This window comes from Leucoraja erinacea, chromosome 40, assembly GCF_028641065.1.
Source record: "Leucoraja erinacea ecotype New England chromosome 40, Leri_hhj_1, whole genome shotgun sequence".
NCBI classification, from domain to species: Eukaryota; Metazoa; Chordata; class Chondrichthyes; order Rajiformes; family Rajidae; genus Leucoraja; species Leucoraja erinaceus.
In genome coordinates, this window is record NC_073416.1 from 925,889 (window position 1) to 940,217 (window position 14,329).

At 46.2% G+C, this 14,329-nt stretch overlaps 1 protein-coding gene across 5 annotated transcripts in view; it reads left to right on the plus strand.

Annotated features, from left to right (window-relative positions):
• The window catches only part of LOC129714660 (sodium channel protein type 8 subunit alpha-like), a 138,372-nt gene that overhangs the window by 55,031 nt on the left and 69,012 nt on the right, over positions 1 to 14,329 (plus strand). For all 5 annotated transcript variants that reach the window (XM_055664393.1, XM_055664388.1, XM_055664390.1 and 2 more), the window contains 2 exons: positions 468 to 596; positions 6,911 to 7,002. In XM_055664393.1, coding sequence (XP_055520368.1) covers positions 468 to 596; positions 6,911 to 7,002 — 221 coding nt within the window. The remainder of the gene's footprint in view (positions 1 to 467; positions 597 to 6,910; positions 7,003 to 14,329) is intronic.

Below are 14,329 nucleotides of genomic sequence, written 5' to 3' on the forward strand. Positions count from 1 at the left end.
TCCCCATAAACTCCGACACCCGTACTAATCAAGAATCTATCTATCTCTGCCTTAAAAATACCCATTGACTTGGCCCCCACAGCCGCCTGTGGCAATGAATTCCACAGATTCACTGCCCTCGAAGGAAATTCCTCCATTCCGAAGAAACGTCCTTTAATCCTGAGTCTGTGCCCTCTGGTCCTAGACTCTCCCACTAGTGGAAACATCCTCTCCACATCCACTCTATCCAGGCCTTTCACTATTTGATTGTTATAACTGAATTTTATCATGTTGACTATTTGGGAGCATTGTAAAACTAATCAGAAAAGATCATTTGCAGGTGAGTGTCTAGAAATTAAATGTCTGGAGTTATAGATGTTGCATAAGATTTTGCTTCCACTGTGTGAAAAATAAACCTGTCTCTTTTCGATCCTTGAACGTGTCACCGTCATCTGGGAATTGATGTCAGTGTGTTTTCTCCTCCACAGATACACATTTACCGGCATTTACACCTTTGAATCTCTTGTAAAAATGATTGCCAGGGGATTCTGCATAGATAGCTTTACCTTTCTTCGAGACCCATGGAATTGGTTGGATTTCAGTGTAATAATGATGGCGTAAGTAAGATCTCATCAGTGGGTTATTTTAAGTCACTATCTGACATAAATGTTAACATACGCATCTTAACTTTTAACTATGTTCGTCAGCCTTAATTTACAATAAGCCAACTGTCCCATCCCTCCAAATTTGAGGGCTGCAGATAATGATGTGTGCTGTTTGTTAATATTTGCCGAGATTGGCAGTTATGATCCTTGAAGCTGCCATGCCTGACTAAAGCTAGTACTGACGTTAGCTCTGTTATATGGATCTAATTTTGCCCGACAGGATTTCTGTTGAACTAAACTGAACTTGGAAAAGCTCATGGAGGCGTAAAGGTTATAATATTTAATAAAAAATAAGGAAAGATGTCTAGCAAACTGCACAGTTATGGTGATACAGGTGATGATGTTACTCATCAATCTGAATATTATTTGCCCAGCCATATGAACGTTGATTTTTCTAACTTCAAGTAATCCTTGCATACCCTCCCTTTCCGTCCCTCCCCCACCCTAGTCATCATGCTAGTTTCAATGTCATCCTGTTGAGTTTCGCTCTCGGTGCAACTCGTTCTCACCTACCCCACAGCCAACAATGGACCATTGTGGGCTCTACCTTTCCTTGATCATCGTTGCGTATCTTTCATCCGTTTGTGCCGTGCACCTTCTATAGCGTCTCCCTCTCCCCCCCGACTCTCAGTCTGAGGGAGGCTCTCGACACTAAACGTCACCCATTCCTTTCCCCCAAAGACATTGCCTGACCCGCTGAGTCACTCCAGCTTTTTTGTGTCTTCCGTTTTGAGTGTGGTTTTTATTGCTGAGCTGGAGTGTGCTTCATTGCTGAGAGTTGACATTGCGTTCATTTGTTGCCACCAATCTATTGATAACTGCGGAGGCGGAAGAGACTGCAGATGCTGGGATCTGTGGCCTCGTTGATAACTCCGTTTAATTCTGTTGAAAATATCTGGCGGGGAAAATTCATCAGCCTGTATCTCCGATAATTTCAGTTGCTAAACACCTTTAAGCCCGAATATGAATTATTAACATGTCTTATTCGAACATCTGATGTGGTGGAGATAATGTCAGCACTGTTCTTAGCAAAAAGGAATAATCACAAGTGTTAACCCTTTGAGTGCTGACCTGGAGTATTGCACCATGCAGGATTTTGAACTTATTCTTTGGCAACGAGAATGACTCTTTGCTTTGTAAAAGGGAAGCATGACTTGTGTGGAATGGATGCACACAGCTTAAGTAACAGCATCTAATTTGCATTGGTCACACGTTTCTGCATCAGACTTGTCCTGGTTACACTTCACTGCGAAATCGCAGGACATCCAAGTGATTAACCCTTGATTAACTGAATGCCTGTCAATACCTGGTGTTCGAACAAGTGCCGTCCTTTTCTGTTCCTGTGGCTTTGATGTATACAAGCATCTCGCCAAAGGGGCTTAAAACAAGGGGGAGGCCCTTACGAATCACAAACAGAGTTGTGGAAATTTAAATTTGCCTTTGCAAGCAATTCGGTAGTTACAGGAGCAGAGCTAGGCCATTCGGCCCATCAAGTCTACTCTGTCGTCCAATCATGGCTGATCTAACTCTCCCTCTCAACCCCATTTTCCTGCCTTCTCCCCATAACCCCCCGACACCCGTACCAATCAAGAATCTATCTATCTCCGCCTTAGAAATATCCACTGACTTGTGGCCTCCACAGCCGTCTGTAGCAGAGAATTCCACAGATTCACCACCCTCTGGCTAAAGAAATTCCTCCCCATCTCCTTTTTAAAGATGCGTGGCCTCTGGTCCTAGACTCTCCCAGTAGTGGAAACATCCTCTCCACATCCACTCTATCCAGGCGTTTCGCTATTCAGTACGTTTCAATGAGGTCCCCACTCATCCTTCTAAACTCCAGCGTGTACAGGCCCAGTGCCGTCAAACACTCCTTCTAAACAGGTCCAGTTTGCAAGAAGATCACTGTGACTGCAGACATTGGGTTGAATTAATACTGAATGTATAACGTCACTTGAGACGTGCTGTATCACTGCTAAAATGGATGATGTGACCAATGTCAGAGAGAGTCCCAGAGAGTTGTGTTAGAGAGTCGCAGTGGCAGAGAGAGAGTTGCAGAGAGCGTGGCACAGAGCATCGCAGTGGCAGAGAGAGTCGCAGTGGCAGAGAGCCTCACAGAGTGATACAGTGTGGAAACAGGACCTTCAGCCCAACTTGCCCACACCGGCCAACATGTCCCAGCTACACTGCTCCCACCCGCCCGGGTTGGGCAGAGTAGTCCTCGGTCCATCACTCCCTGGCGAGAGCTGGTTCAGGGCTTCAGGGGCCAGCTGTGGCCTTCACCTGAACACAGGCAGTTTAAAGGAATAGGCGACGTTTCGGGCCGAAATCCTTCTGGAAATAGGCGACGTTTTGGGCCGAAATCCTTCTGGAAATAGGCAACGTTTCGGGCCGAAATCCTTCTGGAAATAGGCGACGTTTTGGGCCGAAATCCTTCTGGAAATAGGCGACGTTTCGGGCCGAAATCCTTCTGGAAATAGGCGACGTTTCGGGCCGAAATCCTTCTGGAAATAGGCGACGTTTCGGGCCGAAATCCTTCTGGAAATAGGCAACGTTTCGGGCCGAAACCCTTACGGGTTTCGGCCCGAAACTTTGCCTATTTCCTTAGCTCCATAGATGCTGCCTCACCCGCTGAGTTTCCTTTGCTCCATAGATGCTGCCTCACCCGCTGAGTTTCTCCAGCATTTTTGTCCACCTTTTACTAACATGCACCGCCTTAACAAAGATACTTTGTAGCGCTCCGCGTCGACTGAGTAAGGAAGAAAATGGAAGTAAAGCTTCCCGCTAAATACTATTTCTAGCCAATGTTATCCTTGCTAAGATCACCAATCTTTGGGCTGGAGATCCTTGCAAGCTGAAAGGTTTTGGGTTGAAACTTGTCTCGTGTGTCGAGGTACAGTGTAAAACGTTGCTACGCATGCGATCCAAGCAGGTAGAGCACACTAGGCATAAATACAATCAAGTCAAACTCAAGCACATTAGTTAGTGCAGGATATAGTTCTCAGCATTGTAGCACATCAGTTCCACAGACAAAGTCCAATGTCCACAATGGGGTAGAGGTGAATCGGACAGTACACTAGCTTGTGGAAGGACCGTTCAGAAGCCTGATAACAGAGGGGAAGAAGCTGTTCCTGAGTCTGGTGGTTGCGGGCTTTCAAGCTTCTGTACCTTCTGCCGGACGGGAGCGGGGAGAAGAAGGAATGACCGGGATGGGACAAGTTTAGTTTAGTTCGGAGATACAGCACGAAAATAATTTTCACCTAAGCCCATTAACCTACAAACATGTACAGTATGTTTAGTTTGGATATACAGCGTAGAAACAGGCCCTTCAGCCCACCGAGTCCGCACCGACCAGCGATCCCCGCACACTAACACTATCCTACACACACACACTAGGGACAATTTACACTTATACCAAGCCAGCTAGCCTACAAACCTGCACGTCTTTGGAGTGTGGGAGGAAACCGGAGCACCCGGAGAAAACTCAGGTCACGGGGAGAAAGGTGCAAACTCCGCACAGACGGCACCCGAGGCCAGGATCGAATGTAGTTCTCCAGCATTGTGGCAGGAAGAATGGAGCAGGCGAGGAGGGAACTTTCCCTGGAGAGTTAGTCGAGCTCATAGCTCGTCAGGAAACGAAAATAAAATTTGATCTTGCAGCGTTAACTTTGTCTGGTGTTGAATCCCCAATGTCTTTGGAGCTTAGGCAGCTGGTTAAAATGGACCCAGGCACCAGTCCATACCAAACGACTATTTGAAGGACTGAAATTTGTGATGGATAGTACATAACAAACATGTTACACGCATGTTCAAGAAAGAACTGCAGATGCTGGGAAAATCAAAGGTGGACAAAAATGCTGGAGAGACTCAGCGGGTGAGGCAGCGTCTATGGAGCGAAGGAATAGGCGACGTTTCGGGACGAAATCCTTCTGGAAACGTTGCCTATTTCCTTAACTCCATAGATGCTGCCTCACCCGCTGAGTTTCCTTTGCTCCATAGATGCTGCCTCACCCATATAACCATATAACCATATAACAATTACAGCACGGAAACAGGCCATCTCGACCCTTCTAGTCCGTGCCGAACACATAATCTCCCCTAGTCCCATATACCTGCGCTCAGACCATAACCCTCCATTCCCTTCCCGTCCATATAACTATCCAATTTATTTTTAAATGATAAAAACGAACCTGCCTCCACCACCTTCACTGGAAGCTCATTCCACACAGCCACCACTCCCTGAGTAAAGAAGTTCCCCCTCATGTTACCCCTAAACTTCAGTCCCTTAATTCTCATGTCATGTCCCCTTGTTTGAATCTTCCCTACTCTCTGTGGGAAAAGCTTTTCCACGTCAACTCTGTCTATCCCTCTCATCATTTAAAAAACCTCTATCAAGTCCCCCCTTAACCTTCTGCGCTCCAAAGAATAAAGCCCTAACTTGTTCAACCTTTCTCTGTAACTTAGTTGCAGAAACCCAGGCAACATTCTAGTAAATCTCCTCTGTACTCTCTCTATTTTGTTGACATCCTTCCTATAATTAGGCGACCAAAATTGTACACCATACTCCAGAATTGGCCTCACCAATGCCTTGTACAATTTTAACATTACATCCCAACTTCTATACTCAATGCTCTGATTTATAAGATTAAACACCCGCTGAGTTTCTCCAGCATTTTTGTCCGCCTTTTACTAACATGCGCCGCCTTAACAAAGATACGTTGTAGCACTCCGCGTCGACTGAGTAAGGAAGAAAATGGAAGGAAAGCTTCCCGCTAAATACTATTTCTAGTAAGAATATTCTGCGGTGTCTGATTGTGTTGTAATTAATTTCTCCCCTACCTATAGGCTTGCATATTTATTGTTTCATGAATTAAGTATAGCAATTGGGCCAATTAAATGGCGGGTGGCCGCAAATTTAGAATATTTAGAGATCTTTAGATGTCGAATGATGCAGCATTTAGGGGGAAATGGCTGTTTCTTGATTCATTATAGATTAAATATCGGTGCAGGAGTAGAGGCCATTCGGCCCTTCGAGCCTGCACCATTCGCCATTCAATATGATCATGGCTGATCATCCAACTCAGTATCCCATCCCTGCCTTCTCTCCATACCCCCTGATCCCTTTAGCCACAAGGGCCACATCTAACTCCCTCTTAAATATAGCCAATGAACTGTGTGGCCTCAACTACCTTCTGTGGCAGAGAATTCCACAGATTCACCACTCTCTGTGGGCGAAAAAAAAATGTTTTTCTCATCTCGGTCCTAAAAGATTTCCCCCTTTATCCTTAAACTGTGTGTGTGACCCCTTGTCCTGGACTTCCCCAACATCGGGAACAATCTTCCCGCATCTAGCCTGTCCAACCCCTTAAGAATTTTGTACGTTTCTATAATATTCCCCCCCTCGATCTTCTAAATTCTAGCGAGTACTGTAGCGAGGACATAATGCGCAGGGATTGTTGGCCGGCATGGATTCGATGGGCCGATGGGCCTGTTTCCGTGCTGTGTCTCCAAATTAAACTGAACACCATTACTTTAGGTCCAGGAGTTAGAAACATAGAAACATAGAAATTAGGTGCAGGAGTAGGCCATTCGGCCCTTCGAGCCTGCACCACCATTCAATATGATCATGGCTGATCATCCAACTCAGTATCCCGTACCTGCCTTCTCTCCATACCCCCTGATCCCCTTGGCCACAAGGGCCACATCTAACTCCCTCTTAAATATAGCCAATGAACTGTGTGGCCTCAACTACCCTCTGTGGCAGAGAGTTCCAGAGATTCACCACTCTCTGTGTGAAAAGAGTTGAGGCCATTCGGCCCTTCGAGCCAGCACCGGCATTCAATGTGATCACGGCTGATCGTCCACAATCAGTACCCCGTTCCTGCCTTCTCCCCCATATTCCCTTGACTGCACCGAACCAGGAACAAAATGTGGCTGTCATGGCATATAAGGAAAACCAAATTACTGTTGTTATTTGTTTAAGATAAACGTTGCTCTCTGACTGGTGCGATTTGTTGCCAAGGTACTCAAAGGGTTAAAAGATAACTACAAATAACTGTGATTTAATTCTGCAGGTATGTAACAGAATTTGTAAACCTAGGCAATGTTTCAGCTCTCCGCACTTTCAGGGTATTGAGAGCTTTGAAAACTATTTCTGTAATTCCAGGTAAGAAGTCCACGCTCGGTGTTAGGTGTTGCATAGGCCCATGTGTACCTCCAGTTGTTTTGTGTCTTGTCATTGTGTTTGTGTGTGACCTCCCTCATTGCAGATATGTGACAGAGTTTGTGGACCTTGGAAATGTCTCAGCGTTGAGAACATTCAGAGTTCTCCGAGCTTTGAAAACTATCTCGGTCATCCCAGGTGAGCAGAAGTTTAAACACAAAGGCTGACTTTCCCCCCACCCTGTCATTGGTACACCCACATCTTTTTGACGCACCTGTTGCATGATCAACTCATCGACTCACTTGCTTTGCGGCACTTGTGAAAATGTTCTGATTTTTACCGGTTGGTTTTCCTAAAGTAAGTATCCTGCTGCTTGGTTAATATTGGGAAGAATCAAAGGTTTTAAGAACATTGATCTGAAAATAAGCTTGTGGAAACATGTATTTGTGGCTTCGGTACTTTGAGCTAAGTCTGGTAAATGCTGCACCCACGTCCCAGCCTTTCCACATCGAGCATAGAACAGTACAGAACAGGCCCTTTGGCCCAACTTGTCCACACTGGCCAACAATGTCCCAGCTACACTAGTCCCACCTGGTCCATATCCCTCCAAACCTGTCCTATCCATGTACCTGTCTAACTGTTTCTTAAACACTGGGATAGTCCCAGCCTCAACTACCTCCTCTGGCAGCTTGTTCCATACACCCACCACCCTCTGTGTGGAAAAAGTTCCTTTTCCCCTTCACCTTAAACCCATGTCCTCTGGTCCTCGATTCCCCTACTCTGGGCAAGAGACTCTGTGCATCTACCCGATCTATTCCCCTTATGATCTTGTACACCTCTATAAGACCACCCCTCATCCTCCTGCGCTCCAAGGAATAGAGGCCCAGCCTGCTCAACCTCTCTCTATAGCTCACACCCTCTAGTCCTGGCAACATCCTAGTAAATCTAAGGTCTAAGCAACATTTTTTTTTCAAACACTAACATAAATATTTGTAGTTGTCACTTCTTTCCAGTGTCCTGGGGTCTTTGGTTTCTTCCCCATTTGTTAATTCAACAGCAAGTTTTTTGAATGAGTGGGAGAAAGAATGAGTGGGAGACAGGGTTAAGGGTAGTGCCCGAGGATGTCTCGTTCTAGGCTGCGTACTTCTGTAAACAAAGTCCCAATCGTCACAGTGGCGTTGGAGTTACCATGGTTATCTTTCCACACATAGAACTTAGAAATTAGGTGCAGGAGTAGGCCATTCGGCCCTTCGAGCCTGCACCGCCATTCAATATGATCATGGCTGATCATCCAACTCAGTATCCCGTACCTGCCTTCTCTCCATACCCCCTGATCCCCTTAGCCACAAGGGCCACATCTAACTCCCTCTTAAATATAGCCAATGAACTGGCCTCGACTACCCTCTGTGGCAGAGAGTTCCAGAGATTCACCACTCTTTGTGTGAAAAAAGTTCTTCTCATCTCGGTTTTAAAGGATTTCCCCTTTATCCTTAAGCTGTGACCCCTTGTCCTGGACTTCCCTAACATCGGGAACAATCTTCCTGCATCTAGCCTGTCCAACCCCTTAAGAATTTTGTAAGTTTCTATAAGATCCCCTCACAATCTTCTAAATTCTAGAGAGTACAAACCAAGTCTATCCAGTCTTTCTTCATAAGAAAGTCCTGACATCCCAGGAATCAGTCTGGTGAACCGTCTCTGCACTCCCTCTATGGCAATAATGTCCTTCCTCAGATTTGGACACCAAAACTGTACGCAAACATTAAACTTAAAAATGCCTTCATCTAGAGGTGGGATGTTTTGCCTGGTTTAGTTTAGAGATACAGCGTGGGAACAGGCCACTGAATCCACGCCGACCAGCGATCCCCACACACTAACACTGCCCCACACACACACACACACACACACACACACACACACACACACACACACACACACACACACACACACACACACACACACACACACACACACACACACACACACACACACACACACACTGCCCCACACACACACACACACACATACCACACACACACACACACACCCCCCACACACACACACACACACACACACACACACACACACACACACACATACACCACACACACACACACTGCACCACACACACACACACACACACACACACACACACACACAGCCCCACACACACACACACACACACCCTCCCACACACACACACACACACACACACACAAACCCACACACACACACACACACCCACACACACACACACACACACACACCCACACACACACACACACACACACACACACACACACACACACACACTGCCACACACACACACACACACACACACACCCACACACACACACACACACACACACACACACACACACACTCCCACACACACACACACACACACTCACACACACACACACACGCACACACACACACACACACACACACTAGTGACAATTTACAATTTTACCAAAGCCAATTAGCCTACAAACCTGTACGTCTTTGGAGTGCGGGAGGAAACCGGAGCGCCCGGGGAGAACGCACAAACTCCGCACAGACAGCACCCGCAGTCAGGATCGAACCCGGGTCTCTGGCGCTGTAAGGCAGCAACTCCACCCACTGCACCTCCTTCAAATGCCCTTGTTTAGAATTGCAATGGAATCCACGCTGGTATAAACCATCTCATGAGCCATCGTCCCAGCCAAGCACCCATCTTGGGTCTGTCACATCATCATTAGAATTATTAATAATGATCCCCAAGGATAAACAGCTTCCATTCATACCCATCTCATAAATTGACAGCATGGCAGATATATCAAACATATTAAAGATTCCACACTCAATTTTCTATTCAATGGCTTGAAATTGCTTTGATTTTGCTTTTTCCTTTTGAGCAATATCGATCAACATTTCCATGAGAGTTGATTTATTAAAAAAAAATATATCATTCTCTATTCAGCCTTGGCGTTTAAGAGATGCATGAGCTACAAATGTAACTTGCTTGTATTTTCTCCGTGAAGTCATCCATTTGCTTCCTTAAGTAATGCTACAAGGGTTGTTTGCACCATGATCTGTTCGATTCTACCTCTGCCACAGTGGTACGTTAGTGTTTTTGTTTTTCCATCGAGAGCAAATATTTGTGTGTGTAATTTTAAAAACATCACAAAATGGACTGCCGTTAAAATCTTTATGAAATTGTTGACAATTGAACCAGCAAAATGCCAAAATGCCAAAGCACCAAATCTCCAAAGGTCTCCAAATCTTCACACCCACCATCTATTGAGTAAAATTGTTCCTTATTCCAGTCCTAAATTGCTTACTCCCAGCCCTCCCCCAATATTGTGTAGGAAGGAACTACAGATGCTGGTTTAAACCAAAGATAGACACAAAAAGCTGGAGTAACTCAGCGGGACAGGCAGCGTCTCTAGAGAGAAGGGAATGGGTGATGTTTCGGGTCGAGACCCTTCTTCAGACTGAGAGTCAGGGGAGAGGGAAATGAGAGATAGAGACGGTGATGTGGAGAGATATAGAACTAATGGATGAAAGATATGCAATAAAGTAACAATGATAAAGGAAATAGGCCATTGCTAGGTGTGAACGAGAAGCTGGTGTGACTTGGGTGGGGGAGGGATGGAGAGAGAGGGAATGCAGGGGCTACTTGAAGTGGGAGAAATCAATATTCATGCCACTGGGGTGTAAGCTGCTCAAGCGAAATATGAGATGCTGTTCCTCCAATTTGCGTTTAGCCTCACTCTGGCAATGGAGGAGGCCCAGGACACTGACCTTTCTGTCCTGGGCCTCCTCCATTGTCAGAGTGACATTAAACACAAATTAGACTATCCTGCACACACTGGGGACAATTTACATTTGCACCCAAGCCACTTGCCCTACAAACCTGCACGTCTTTGGAGTGTGGGAGGAAACCGGAGCGCCCGGAGAAAACCCACGCAGGTCACGGGGAGAACATGCAAACTTAGGTACAGTGAAAAGCTTTTTGTTGCGTGCCAACCAGTCAGCGGAAAGACAATACACGATTACAATCGAGTCGTCCCCAGTGTACAGATACATGATAAGGAAATAACTTTTAGTGCAAGGTACGATATTGTAGTTATCGTATAGATGCGAGCCTGTATTGCGCCTGAGATTAGACACAAAAATCTGGAGTAACTCAGTGGGACAGGCAGCGTCTTTGGAGAGTAGGAATGGGTGACGTTTCGGGTCGAGACCCTTCTTCGGGCTGGTTTGGGGTTCTGACTGTTGGCAGGCCAACTCCTCCTGCGATAACCGTATCGTCAAAGGTTTTTTTTTTTTCTCCCTTGACTCGTCTGAAGAAGGGTCTCGACCCGAAACATCCACCCATTCCCTTCCCTCCAGAGATGCTGCCCGTCCCGCTGAGTGACTCCAGCATTCTGTGTCTATCTTGGTTGAAACCAGCATGTGCACGTTGTATCACTGCGGTATTCATAGCAAAAGGATTTGAGTCTAGGAGCAGGGAGGTTCTACTGCAGTTGTACAGGGTCTTGGTGAGACCACACCTGGAGTATTGCGTACAGTTTTGGTCTCCTAATCTGAGGAAAGACATTCTTGCCATAGAGGGAGTACAGAGAAGGTTCACCAGACTGATTCCTGGGATGTCAGGACTTTCATATGAAGAAAGACTGGATAGACTCGGTTTGTACTCGCTAGAATTTAGAAGATTGAGGGGGGGGGGGATCTTATAGAAACTTACAAAATCCTTAAGGGGTTGGACAGGCTAGATGCAGGAAGATTGTTCCCGATGTTGGGGAAGTCCAGAACAAGGGGCCACACACACACACACACAGTTTAAGGATAAGAGACAGGTGAATTGATCATGGGGAACAAGGACATGGCAGACCAATTGAATAACTACTTTGGTTCTGTTTTCACTAAGGAAGACATAAATAATCCAGGCTAGATGCAGGAAGATTGTTCCCGATGTTGGGGAAGTCCAGAACTAGGGGCCACACACACAGTTTAAGGATAAGGGGGAAATCTTTTAGAACCGAGATGAGGAAAACATTTTTCACACGGAGAGTGGTGAATCGCTGGAATTCTCTGCCGCAGAAGGTAGTTGAGGCCACACAGTTCATTGGCTATATTTAAGAGGGAGTTAGATGTGGCCCTTGCGGCTAAAGGGATCAGGGGGTATGGAGAGAAGGCAGGTACGGGATACTGAGTTGGATGATCAGCCATGATCATATTGAATGGCGAATGGTGCAGGCTCGAAGGGCCGAATGGCCTCTACTCCACCTATTTTCTATGTTTCTATGGTATGTGGAGAGATTGGCTCGGGGATCTCTTGCTGGTTCAATTGTTCCCGACATATTCTTGAGGTCGTCATCTCTTCATTCACATCTCAGCTGAATCGATAATCAATTCGAGCTCAAATTATAAAATCATTGTCTCACGACGGCCTCGATTATTGCAATTTGCGTTCTTTAACACCAGCTCCCGGGACTGTCGAATTGGCGCTATCCGACTGACTATACTACAGTGGTCTGTGGCGGAGGGAGACAGATTCATGGAACAGTTTATGAATGTTTTGTCGTTGCTTCTGCTTCCGATTATGTCCCCTGACGCGTGATTTAGTTGACGAGTGTAAAGAATACAATACGTTATTGGGTGATAGTGTCACGGCCTGTCCCACTTGCGCGATCTTTCTCGGCGACTTCTCACGGCCATACAGGCGTCACCCCGCGACTAGTCGCGGGGTGATGCCTGTATGGTCGTGAGTAGTCGCCCAAAGAGTCGCACCTCTTTCTGGTCACCGCTGGATTTTCCACACGTCGAAAACTTCCGGCCACCTGCTGAGACTAATGACGGCTGCCGGCAGTCGCGGAAAAAACTCGCGCAAGTGGGACAGGCCCTTCCCAGATCAAAACTTTCAAAGATGCCTTCAATTGCGTATACACAACCTGTCCTGGCCAACTGGATAAGGTGAACTCAATCTGTCAGTATGAATGCTGGAGAGACTTGATTCTTTCATTTTGCTACCAAGAACATTCTTTTGTGTTGTTGCTTAAATCAAAATGAGCATCCAGTTTCCATTCGTAGGAAATACCTTTTGCAGAATGGAAATTATAGTGGATGCCGTCCAAAACATAGAAACATAGAAATTAGGTGCAGGAGTAGGCCATTCGGCCCTTCTAGCCTGCACCATTCGCCATTCAATATGATCATGGCTGATCATCCAACTCGGTATCCCGTACCTGCCTTCTCTCCATACCCTCTGATCCCCTTAGCCACAAGGGCCACATCTAACTCCCTCTTAAATATAGCCAATGAACTGGCCTCAACTACCCTCTGTGGCAGAGAGTTCCAGAGATTCACCACTCTCTGTGTGAAGAAAGTTCCACAAAGAGTCCTTGTTCCAGATTCCTCTGCCTGTTTAAGGTTTAGTTTTGTTTGTCTTTCTTCAGATACAGAACTAAACGAGTCCGCACCGACCAGCGATCACCCCGCACACGAACACTATCCCACACACGCTTTCAACAAATGCTCCTGATGGTTCAACAGATAGTTGATGGTATTTCTCCCTCTTTGATCTGCATTCTTCTAAACCCTGACTATGAAGAGAGAGCTGTATTAACTGTGTGACTGCGATCATACTTGACATGGAAGGGATACGACATGCAATGCAGATCCTGGCCAAAGCCTGTCAAACGTCCAGAGAAGTTGACCCATGTGTGACTCTGAGGATTGGGTCAACATCTTTGATGTTCTCCCCGTTTAATACACGCATTTGAACAGCGATAGAACCAACTCTGAAATGATTGGCAATTTGTCTCAGCAGTTGCGAAGCTTAAGTTCGACACATTTAGATCTCTCGAGTGCTAAACTAATTTTAGTTTAGTTCGGAGATACAGCGTGGAAACAGGCCCTTCGGCCCATCGGGTTCACGCTGACCATCGATCACTCGCTCACACACCAGTTCCCACTTTCTCATCCACTCCCTATACACACTGGGGGCCGATTAGCCGACAAGCCCGCACGTCTTTGGGATGTGGGAAGAAACCGGAGCACCCGGAGGAAACCCACACGGGTCACAGGGATGGGATATTGACCTGACAGGTTCAGAGGAGATTTACTAGAATGTTGCCTGGGTTTCAGCAACTAAGTTACAGAGAAAGGTTGAACAAGTTAGGTCTTTATTCTTTGGAGCGCAGAAGGTTAAGGGGGGACTTGATAGAGGTTTTTAAAATGATGAGAGGGATAGACAGAGTTGACGTGGATAAGCTTTTCCCACTGAGAGTAGGGAAGATTCAAACAAGAGGACATGACTTGAGAATTAAGGGACAGAAGTTTAGGGGTAATATGAGGGGGAACTTCTTTACTCAGAGAGTGGTAGCTGTGTGGAATGAGCTTCCAGTGAAGGTGGTGGAGGCAGATTAGTTTTTATCATTTAAAAATAAATTGGATAGTTATATGGATGGGAAATGAATGGAGGGTTATGGTCTGAGCGCAGGTAGATGGGACTAGGGGAGATTATGTGTTCGGCATGGAC